At 41.1% G+C, this 12,160-nt stretch overlaps 1 protein-coding gene across 4 annotated transcripts in view; it reads left to right on the top strand.

The window, feature by feature from the left end:
- Positions 1-12,160, top strand: part of macrod2 (mono-ADP ribosylhydrolase 2) — a 444,340-nt gene that overhangs the window by 524 nt on the left and 431,656 nt on the right. For all 4 annotated transcript variants that reach the window (XM_080848946.1, XM_080848947.1, XM_080848948.1 and 1 more), the window contains exons 2-3: positions 726-830; positions 7,983-8,093. In XM_080848946.1, coding sequence (XP_080705072.1) covers positions 726-830; positions 7,983-8,093 — 216 coding nt within the window. The remainder of the gene's footprint in view (positions 1-725; positions 831-7,982; positions 8,094-12,160) is intronic.

Genomic DNA, 12,160 nt, shown 5'->3' with positions numbered 1-12,160 from the left:
CCTATATATTTACATAAATCTAAACATATTTTTTAATATGGCATTTATCTGGGCTGGAAACTGTGGTTAGTGGCAATGCAGATAAGTAATTAGTTGTCAAAGTCAAGCATGCTGTACATTTTGCAGTGCTTTCGGAACAGTATGGCATGTTTTAGAAATTATTTGTTCTGAATAACATGTTTTAATTGTACAACCTGTATACATTAAAAGACCTTCGTTTTGTGTGTAGTGTAACTCTGGATGAAAGACTTTTCACATAGAGTCTCAATCCAAATATGTAGGGTAAATGCTTAGCCTCGGCTGCAGCCAGTATATAAAATGCATTTGTGTAGACAGGGGCACTTAGGTGCAGTATTATTTTAAGAATAATCAGAAGCTGAAGTTTGGAGTGTCTTCCCAAGAGGGCTAGATGGAGAGAAAACCTTTTAGGCATGCTTGTACTACTCATAAAATTGCAAAGAGATCAGTCCACTCAAGGGAACATTTCAGAAAGTATGGGGCAACATGTTTTTTCTTCTTCTGAAGTTTCAGTCAACTCTTATCAATGAAATCGGGCTGCTGCAGTTGCTTTCGTGAGACACTGTTTCATTTATCAGTATGGTGATTTAATTATGTTTATCAAATATACTTCCCAAAATGCAGTGAATGAATGCCGCTCTAACTTTTCATTTTATGAACAGCCAGATTCAGCTCAATCAACATTTTCCTTCCCCCCCCCCCCACAGAACGCTTGCTGAAGCTAGGGCTGGAGGAGCGACGCAAGGAGTATCGTGGTAATTTTATGTCTCTGGAAAAGATATCCACCTGGAGGAAACATGAAAAGACTACAGGTGCGTTTAAACTCAAAGAGCTCTATTTTCATGAGTGTTGAAAATACAATGCTGTGGACAACAATTTTGTGCTATGAGCAGTCTTTACTTTTGTCATTTTGCTTATTACATTCATGTGTTCCATGTTCAAAGTTATACATAATAGGCTAGAGACTGCTCAATGAATAAGTTGTAAGACAGTCAGAGTCGCTGCTCTGCTCTTTTGCTGGGCAATATACACTCCCCGGCCACACAATTAGGTACACCTTGCTAGTACCAGGTTGGACCTCCTTTTGCCTTCAGAACTGCCTTAATTATTTGTGGCATAGATTCAACAAGTTCCATATTGTCATGAGAGCATCACGCAGTTACACATTCATGATGTGAATCTCCCATTCCACCACATCCCAAAGGTGTTGTATTGGACTGTTATCTGGTGATTGTGGAAGCCACTGGAGTACATTGAACTCATTGTCATGTTCAAGTAACCAGTTTGAGATGATTTGAGCTTTGTGACATGAAACGTTATCCTGCTGGAAGTAGCCATCAGAAGATGGGTACAATGTGGTCATAAAGGGATGGACATGGTCAGCAACAATTTGGATATTTTCTCTTTTTCCGACCATTCTCCGTAACCCAAGAGATGGTGGTGCGTGAAAATCCCAGTAGATCAGCGGTTTCTGAACTACTCATACCAGCCGTCTGGCACCAACAACCAGGCCATGTTCAGAGTCACTTAAATTAACTTTCTTCCTCATTCTGATGTTTGGTTTGAATTTAAGATCCTCTTGTCTTGACCATGTTTACATGCCTAAATGCCTTGAGTTTCTGCCAAGTGATTGGCTGATTAGGTATTTACTTTAAAGTAACACTATGGAGTTTCTGGAGCCGCCAGGTAGGGGGCTACTTTCTGCTGGACTATTCGTTAACTTATTTGCTGTCTTGCTTTGTCTTGTGTTGCACTTGCTTGATGTTCGACTGTGTTAGGAAAGTTGTTGACTAGCTAGTTTGTCATAAACAAAGTAACCAAATTTCAACAGGTTTCGCTAAGTTTAGCCGCTAGCAAGACATCTCGTTAGCGATGTTAGCAAGCTTGTTATAACACGCTTGGACATTGATGCTAGTAATAGGTGCTCTCGTGCGGCTTCTTTGTAATGTTGTTGTGATGGCTATGTTGGCTAGCTTGCAAACAACTTTCCTAACACAGTCGAACATCAAGCAAGTGCAACACCAGACAAAGCAAGACAGCAAATAAGTTACTGAATAGCCCAGCAGAAAGGGGCCCCCTACCTGGCGGCTCCAGAAACTCCATAGTGTTACTTTAACAAGCAAGTGGCAGGTGAGTGTATATCTAATATATATTTTGTGGGATGTTGATGATTCTTACAAGGTTACCACTTTTACAATACTTATAAAGGTGTTCAAATACAAATGCCGTTGGAACAGTTTGACATAGACTGAACAATGTCACAACCAAAGCAAAATGAACAAGTTACTTAAAAGCCAGTTATATATTGAGTTACACCTCCACCAGTCAGCCTGCTCATAATGAAGATTTTATCCCTAAGGTTTGTGATTTAAACACTTATGCAGTATAAGCTGGTTTACAAACAGTCAGTCATTTTACAGAATAATGACCAAGCTGTGCAAATGATATGTCACTTCGACATGTTGAGACTGAAGCAACCTGTGCTGGCTTTGGAGCCATATGACGGACCATGGAGAATGATGGCAGCAGGGGTCCAACATCATGTGAAGAAACTTCTTCTCAGTGGACAACGAGGAAACCACTACCCTCTCCCAATTCATATTCCTCTATGCATAGGTGCCACAAAGTGGGGAAAGTTAGGATGACTCTAGGGCCTTTTGGGCCTGATCGGCCCCTCATAAACACAACGCACAACAAAATGGACATGAGGGGCCCCTGCCCCTGCCTCTCAACTTGATCTATTTATGCTCAGCACCCTTTACTTACCCACTCATAACCTCATAACCAGTAATTCTCCATGTTGCGTCCCACTGATGTAATGCTTAGGAGGTTATACTTCCGTTGTGTGCAGTGCCTTTCTGTTTTGTAAAGTTTAATGTGGTGGAAAATTCCTTAGAATGGTTGCATGTCATGTGAATACATTTTTATTTTATAATTTACGTCAAGACTCAAGTAGAACTCAGAATTACTCAGCTGATGTATTGTACCCTACTTCTTCTAGTATACTGTAACTATTGGCCTAAGAGTCACTGCTACTTACTCACAGGTCATGCGCTTTCTACGGGCACAAAGTGCATAAAGGGGTGCAAAAATGTGTTTGTACGTGTTCATTCTTAAAATATTGGAACATTAGCTGACCCGATGCACACATACAGGCAAGAAGTTCAAGTTTAAATCTAGCCAAACATCTAGCGTTAGCTTTCCAACGTAAGCTAGTAAATGTTACAAGTCTAGTCTATGGTTCAAAAAGCTAACGCTAGCCAGCATTTAAGTTTGTGAGTGTGTGGTTTATTCCAACACTGATTAACACATACTGTCCCTTGAAAGGCTAGCTTACACATCCGTCTGTCCTGCTTCAGAACTGTAGCATCTCATCTGAACTGTCATTCCTCTAGTATAACATGACCTGCAGCATTCCTAAAGTTAACAGAGCTCCATTTCGTTTAGTGCAGTATGTAATATACATTCTTTTGTAATAGCCTATCAGGTTCACATCACATCAACTGTGCCCCAATTGTACACAGAAAAAACAATCCACCCATTTATCATCTTGGTAAAAGGATGAACACCACAAAGCAATTACGCTTAGGGCACCCAAATGGCCAGCAGCGGTCCTGAATGCCCTGTATCAGCAGCGCTAGTTGTGGTAAAGCTCATAAGAGCAGTGGCAAATCAAATTATATAACAAGGATGTGACAAGGGGATTGGACGAGGAGATAGGGGACAAGGGAGGGGACAAAGTTATGTTCAGTGAAGTGATTAAGGAATATTATGTGTCTGTGTTTTTTTTTTCCGGCCAAACGCTCTAAGCATTAACAAGCATGTCATTATTTGTGTTATCTACAACTTTTCATGATCATGAGTATACAGAAAGGGGCAGACAGAGTTTCGGGAGAATGCAATCGATATACAAAGATACAGTGACTATTTCCTACCTGCACAGACTCAGAAGTGTGCTCATTTTCACAACTAGGACCTCAATGTGACATGGTGTGTGAGAATTATACTAATCACACCAGCAAAGGTAGCAGGTTTAGTTGTCATTTTGAATGAAGGTTTGTATCGTTGGGGAACTCCATAGAGATGCACAAGGCTTTGCCTGTCAGGTCAGGTTAGAATGATGTTAGCTTGTTGCTCACAGCAAAATACAGGAACCACAGCAGTTGTGTACAGATTGTTTGGACCAGAGCAGTGTTACTTGGACCACATGGATATATTGCCATTTTGAATGTGTAATTCATAGCAAAACCAAGATACATACATACATACGTACATACAGATCAGTGAATAAAAACTAGATGTCAAGGGTCTGGAGCTGCTCTTGTTCTCATAAACTATTATAGTGCATTGCAAATTAGTAGGTCAATGACATTGAGTGATTGCAAATTGAACCTGTTCTTTGTATTGTCCTGTAACACAAAAACAAGGACATATTAATTGGTGCCACTTTTCAGGGTAATTGCATGAAACAGTCCGACATTCAGACGTCCTGATTGAGCGGAGTCATTTGCAATGCGTCGCCATGGCTCCCCTGGCAGCTCAACCTTTCATGGTTGTCACATCCTGACAGAATGGCTATCTGCTGGTGTTCATCCGCCTGTTCATGCTCCTTTCACCATGATACAGCCAGGGCTGGGCAATAGGATTGATGAAAAAAACTCATATATTTCGATATGCTGAGGAGAAATGGCGAGTTACAATATAATAAAACATTTTAAAAAGTAAGGTTAACACTGAACTGCTGTCCTATATCTTAATAGTTGCCTTCAATTGAAATGGAAAATAAAATAGGCCTACATTCAGCATACATCATAAAGCTGGAGGGTTTAGTCAGTGGCAGGAAAGTGTTTCACATTGCCCCCCCCGGTGTTAATGTTACTGTGTTACCCAACCTAACCTTAACCCAAAACATACCCATCTGCCAGGGCTTGGGCTACAATCGCTACTTGGTAACACGATCCAGCTTGAATAATTCTAATTCTGATTCATTCAAAAACTGTTGTGTAACGATACATGTGAAAAGTTCAGCTGGTTTTCATCGACATGATCACAGACAAAGACCTGTCACGGCTAAGTTAATTACTTATCCTTTTAGAGGTTGCTAAGATTTATTTGTAAGAAACCCAGAGTGGGCTTTGGCAGAGGATGTTTCTGAGGTACTATTACATACGCCTTGCCTCGTAGCAATAAAACAGTTGGATTGGGTGGTCATCATGATGATAATGTACAAATGTCAATGAAGAAAGAAACATGATTGGATGAAGAATATCCCCTCTGTCCCCCATTTCCTGTGCCTATTGTGTGTATGGGTGCGGGTGTGTGAAAGAGAGCTTAAATGAGGTCAGTTTTCAAAGCACCTGCATAGCCTATATTACGTATTCTCAATATAACAAATATGGCTTTTCTTATATCTTTTAAAAAATAGAGTAGAATATTCTGATGCGTTCGATATACTGCCCAGCCCTAGATGCAGCATGTGTGATGCATTTGTGTGTTGACTTGCATGAAGCACTGACTGGTTGACTACTACTGGATGTTACGTAGTGGCCATCAGTGCTGATCAAGCTAGTTCTCCATCAGGTCTGCCCCTCACAGTCACGTATAGGCCAGCCCTTTGAGACGGCATGATGCTGCAGAGCCAGATAGGGGTCAAACCTTACTGTGACTTCACTGGTATGGTTTTAAAGTGAGCAGCAGAGGATATGCTTCCTCTTGTCTGCAGAAGGTAAAAAGGCAGCCAGAAGGCGTCTAATTTAGAACATGTTGAACTACTGATGACCTCTGATTCTTATTAATCATAGTTATTGACGTATTATGATTAATCATTGGTATTGTTTTATTATTATTAATCATTGGTGTTATATTATTGTCTTTTTGTACTTGCAGATGTGCAACTGTAGATCAGTCAGGCAAGTGTAGAAGCTCTGTGACCTGTTATGGCCATCGCTGGCACTGAGTACAGCACATAGGCCCACCACAATCAAATGAACTGAAATGCTAGGATGCACTGAGGAAGTCCCCCGAATAAAAAATAGGTCAGCGCCCTTATTGCACTTCCTTGGTGCCTTACTACCGCCACTTGTCTCTTGAGAAGTCCACAGTTGTCTTGAGGTGGCTATGTATTGTCTATGGCTATGATAACAGCCTTTATGATATTGGTGAACAAAAGAAAATATTTACATGAACAACTCACATCCGGTAGCCTAAGGGTCATTTGTCTGTAACAAAATCTGGAGTTGTTATGCTTTTTTTGAGAGGTTGAGATGATGGCAAGAGGAAGCATTGTGACTTCAAATCTGACCACACTAATATGGTTGAAGAGATAAGTAAAGATGCTGCAGCTGGAAACAGGTTGTGCCAGTCAGAGTCGAAAAGTCAAAGGAATAGTGTAGTAAGTCACCAGGTCCCTAATTGAGGGAAAGGGTGGCTCTTCTCCCAACTGAGTACAGTGACTGTGGGCTGGTCAATGCCAGGCAGGCTACTGTTTTACACTACATAATCTAAATCAAAAGATAAAAGTGCTCTACAGCGTCTTAATATTGCACTTAACTTTCAGTTCCTTTACGTTCCATTGAGGAAATGGATAATCCTCTTGGTTACACTGAACATAACATCAAAATGCAGTGTCAATTTTGTTTGTCGAAACATAAAGGTGTTCGTGGTAACTGGATCACATGCTGAGTCACATATTGACTGGGGCCTCCACTGCCAAATAGCATCCTATTGTAGCGGTGTTATTGGGAAATAATATAAATAACATGGAAGACTATGGAAGACCAGGGGGGTATTCCACGTACTTGGTTTAGTGACAAACCTGGATAAGTTAACTCAGAGTAAGTGGTAAACCTCCTAATAAAATATCTCCCATTGGTTCATTCTCCGAGCAAAATAACGTCAGAGGGCTCTTCTATGAGGAGGTTTACTTACTCTGAGTTAACTTCTCCAGGTTTGTCACTAAACCACGTACGTGGAACACCCCCCAGCTCCTTTTTTGAAAGAGCTTTTTATTTATAGCCTTATACCTTGTTGTGCAATTGGGTGCAAGACAAAAATAATTTGAGATCAAACAATCTGACAAATGAGTTTTTTTGCCCAGATTGGCAGTATGGCTAGTTCAAAGTGATTTTTAAGCCTTCACTCATTTCCTGCTCTTTTATCTAGCATTTATGCTAAGAGAGTAATCTCAGTTGCATGGCTATGGCCAAATGGGCTGGGCTGCCACCAAATGGCTTCCTGTTAGCGCCAGCTTGCCTGCTGGTCAGCGATAGGGTGTGATTGCCACAATTTCTGATGTGGATATAACTAAAAGGCACGAATGATCAGCATTATAATATATGGTCTGGAGCTGTAGTCATTGGAGCCTAGTTTAACCCACATTGGACCTACGTTGAATGAAACACAGAGATAATCAGAACCTTAAGCCATTAGTCTTTACCCCTGTTATTGTGCGGTTGGTAGGTTTGTTTCATTAGGGGCCTATTAGTATGCAGCTCTCCCATATGCACCATAAGCCTTGCCAGTACCAAACTCCATGCCCCGTTGGCTCAGATAAGCTTCTCTTGGCTTGGCATTATCTTCTGTGGTGACAGAGGGAGTGTACTCCCGCAAGTGCAAATACCCACTATTCCAGTATCTTCAATGTGAGGCAGAGGCTCTGCACATGTTTGGATTCAGTGTGATGCCTTTGGTATAGGCATGTGTTTTCTGACTGTGGTTCCATGTCACTAGTAAAAAAAGTTTAATTTAAAATGTTTGTATATACTGATACTGATGTTCTGTTTATGATGGCCTGATTGTGAAGTCCTTAACACCGTCAAAAATGAATTGTTGCATCTATGTGACTGATGAGATTCTTATAATAAAGAATCAGTATGCAATGCTTTCTTTCTTTCTTGTATTGACAAGAAAACAAAAGATAACAGATTTGTATCCCAATTATCATCTTACTGTTTTTTTTTTCTTAGGAAAAATGGAAGAGGAGGAGCAGAGAGGACAGTCTGTCTCTTTGAGTGACAAAGTGTCTCTGCACAAAGGTGACATCACCATTCTAGAAGTGGACGCCATTGTGAATGCTGGTAAGGGCCCTGGTTCATCCCTGTGTTCAGTATACATCTGTCTAACTCCAACATGGTGTCCCCTAAAGACTAACCGTCACAGTGCCTGAGGGTGAATTGAAAAGGCGTTTGTTGGGGAAGCCTGCCCTCTGCTGTTGAAACAGGGTATGTGCTGTTCTCTGTTGTATTTTTGAGAGTGCACATGCTGGGTCAGTGACCATGCACTGTGACATGGATATCATATTTAAACCAAGCAGTGCTCTCTTATTCTCCAATTTCAAATGGATTTCCGCAGATACGGTACAGATGCACAGCGACAGAGCTGATCACGAATCAAGGTGACTGACACCTGTGCTTGTAGCATACTCTGAAAAAAACATGGTTTTGCTTTTGAGGCTTTCAGCGTGTATTTTCAGTACCAGCTGAAATTTGATGAGTTTCGGTCAGAATCTGTTCAGCCTATACAGCCTTTTTTCCAATGACTTGAATAGTAGCATGATCCATCATGGTAGATGATGAAGTGTTTGTACACAGGGTATGCACAAAAAGAGAAGAAGAGGAAGGGGGAGGGTAGGGAACAGATGGATGGATAGATGGATGGATGGAAAATGGAGGTGGCAGACGGCACATGCTGAGAAGAAGAGAATCTGCTCCCGAAAGGGGTGACAAGAATTAGTAAAGGAAGGTTGTAATGCATTTTTTTTTTTGCTTGTGCTGGTGTAGAATGGCAGGGAAGGCCATCTTTTCCCATCATTCACCTCTAGTCTCACAACTTTTGCCCTGTGAAGAACGCAATTCAGAGTAAATTGTGGAAAAAACGGCTAATGGATAGAATCGATTTAGTACCTATTTTGATAATTCCTAGCCAAACAATAGGAGGAAAAATGTGTGATTGTTACCTGGCCAGAAAATGGGCACACAGCAATTTGAATGTTTTGTTAACCTGGCCAGGAGGAGTAAACAGTTCCGTTGACGCAGTTCAGTGTGCTTTTCTCTGCATGTTGTGCAGGATTATGAACACAATTACACCTGCCTAAGCCAAAAATAATCAGAGGAAAACTGCTGTCTTCCTCTCTGCTGATCAAAATGTTAAACACTAGGTATCAACAGCTATATTTAAGCAGCTGGACATGCCTGCACTGTTGGTGTAAAACTCACTGCAGCTGTATTGTTTGTCTAGCACAGCGTTTTATATTGTTAGTGTAACCTTTTATAATCTGGCTTGCACTTTCCTTGCCCCCTTTTTTTCTGTCACACACTCCATCATGGTGTAACTCCTGAGAAATACTTGGATTGGACCTTTCACTTGGACCTTAGATTTTGGACTTGGTCAAAGACATTGCTTTGAATATTATGAGCTATGTTATGAGATATGTCATGAGTTATGTTATGAAGCTGTTTGGAAAATATCAAGTGGGAGGAAATAACAATAATAGCCTATACGATACTGGCTCGTGAAGTGCTTGTCGAAATGGTTTCTGAGCTATTGCCCCAAAAGTGCTTCTATCCTACCCACGCTAGCACCAATGGAACGCACACCTACGGACACAAACCTTATGTCCTGTGTCAGCCATGTGGGGCTACAACCCTACAGAAATTCATGCAGATTGGTGAAGTCTTAGTATATGATATTGGCGATTTAGTGTAAAGAAAGGAGGAGGAAGAAGAAGAAAACATCAACAAACACAAAATAATGTCTTAAGATACTGACAAACAGCTGCCCTGTTTGTTTCTGTCTGTCACCCATGGATTAGTATACTGCTCACGCCTGTGACTTGTTCAACCAGTGGGATTGATTTTCTTGTATTGATTTTTCTTTCTCCAAAAGTTTATTAAATAACAAACTGTGTTTATTTATTTACTTTAATGCTTTTGCATTGGTGTTAGGCAATATGTAGAGCCTTTCACCCAAAATTAAGAACTATATTTAATGCATTCAAGCCACTTTCATAATGACTGATGACATTAAGGCCAGACCTTTGCCACAAAATGTCCTGAATCCCCAGATAGATAGCACAGCAGAAGATCCTAGGGGGAAAAAAAACCCAGCTGATTTCAGATGATCGCATTTGAACTTTAAAGACAGGCACTTCTATCTAATAAGTCAGCCGACAGACCCCAGGCCTTCTCCTGTCCCTTCCCTGCCCTCTTCATCTAAAGACTTGGAGAGATAATGCTTGCCCTGCCTTTATGGAGGTTTTTCTTTTTTTGTTTATGACCCACAACTCCTTTGACCTGCCTGATTTTAAGAGAGAAGGAGGACAGTTGTGAAGAGCTTTTGTATCACTCACATGTTTCATTGACTTAATATGCTGAAATCTCCATTCACACTCTCTCTACCTTTGTCTTTGTACCCCATTCTCCTTCCCTTTATAGACATGCATTATTTCTCACTTCACACTGTACATACAGTAAATCTGACTTACATGTTTTTATGCAACTGCTCAAATAAGGCTAAAAAATCCTCACTAAAATTAAAAATAAATAAAATGTAAGCCTTTTCTGTCAATGTGAGTGATTCTTGATAATACAGTGCAGGACCACCATCCACCATGTTCAGCATTACGGACTCCCACATTAATTTCCCCCTTCAGTGGTTTGTCTCCCCTTCTTATGTCTCTGGTATAACTTTCTTCTGACGGAGCTCTCTCTGAGTCGAGAGCAAGTACACATTCGGTTGCAGCCGCTGACAGTTCACTGATGTATTGATTGGGCCAGCCGCGTCCGACTCCTCGTTAATGAGATGCCTGCACGGCTCCTTTAGACCGGAAATATATTCCCGGCATGTTTTCTTGGCTTAACTTCTCTCCTTGAGTATTGGCTGCCTCAGTCATATAACCACTGCAACCCCCCACCCCCCTCCCACCCCCCACCTCTGCGCTGCTAACAAGTTCATTAGAGGCTGACATGAAGCCAGCAATCAATTTCAGAGGATTTGGGTGGCAGACGCTTCTGTCTGTGTGTCGTTCCTATGCGTGTCTTCTTCTCTTTTTATTTTTCGCCGGCCTTTCATCAACTCGATGTTGTGTCTGAGTCTGCCAGCTGGAGACCAAGCACACCGGTGATATGATAATGCGATCTGTTTCTGCAAGGCGGGAAGTATACTTCCGTGGTCACAGCTGTCCGCACATGAGGCAAATTTTTTCATTAGTACAGGACTTATGCATGCAGGTTTTAAAGCACTGGTTGAGGGTCAAGAGAAAACTAAATCTATTTACTCTATATATTTATTTAGCAGATACTTTTATGCAAAGCGATTAGTATGTTTGCTCCCTGGAAATTAAACTATTTGAGATTTGCTGGAAAAATTAAAGTTTTGTTTATTTCATGCCTCAGCGAATCATAGGTGATTAGATTACCAGCGATGGTATTTTAAGGTAAGTAACTATCGCTATTTAGATAGAGGAATAAAGGTTATGAAGAGGCAGAGAAAATTATAGACTCATAAAAAATAACAGTCTTTGCTGTAGAATTCACACAATGTGGAGATATTATTTCAAACGCTGTGATTGAGTGATCGAGCTTGGGTGCTGAGACACGCTACAGAAAAACTAGTATACTTTGGAGATACAAATGTTCGCATCTGTGTTGTGCGAATGTAGTTATTTTGGACTATACTTCAAGTGTAGAGTGATGTCATGTGACGGATATTTTTCAAGGCATTTGAAAATCCTAGATCTATCTCTGAAAGCAGTGTGACGGATCCGCACCAGACACCTGTATTGAATGTTGCGTCACAGTTATGGACCAGTGCAGAATTTGAGATGATTGTTTACATTACAACCATGGCAACGCTATCTTACAGTAGGACTTCTGTTGTACTCAAATGTCTTTGTAACGCACACTGTGATTCCATATATTCCTGAAACTACGCAACAATGTAAAGGCGGCTTTAGTGGCGAATATGAGGACTGTCATCTTCCCATCCCTTTGGGGGGCACTGTTGCGCTACTGTAGTGCCCAGCACCACTTAGAGGCCCACATGGTCCCTGCCGAGGTTTTTGAACAAAACAGAGGACTCTTACTGGGTAATTTAAGGACCATCAGCTTACCATGTCATTTCAGCAGAGGAAGTGATGATGCTGACA

The sequence above is a fragment of the Sprattus sprattus genome, assembly GCF_963457725.1.
Source record: "Sprattus sprattus genome assembly, chromosome: 12".
NCBI classification, from domain to species: domain Eukaryota; kingdom Metazoa; phylum Chordata; class Actinopteri; order Clupeiformes; family Clupeidae; genus Sprattus; species Sprattus sprattus.
Note: the sequence above shows the minus strand (reverse complement) of the source record. Positions and strands in the feature narration are given on the sequence as shown.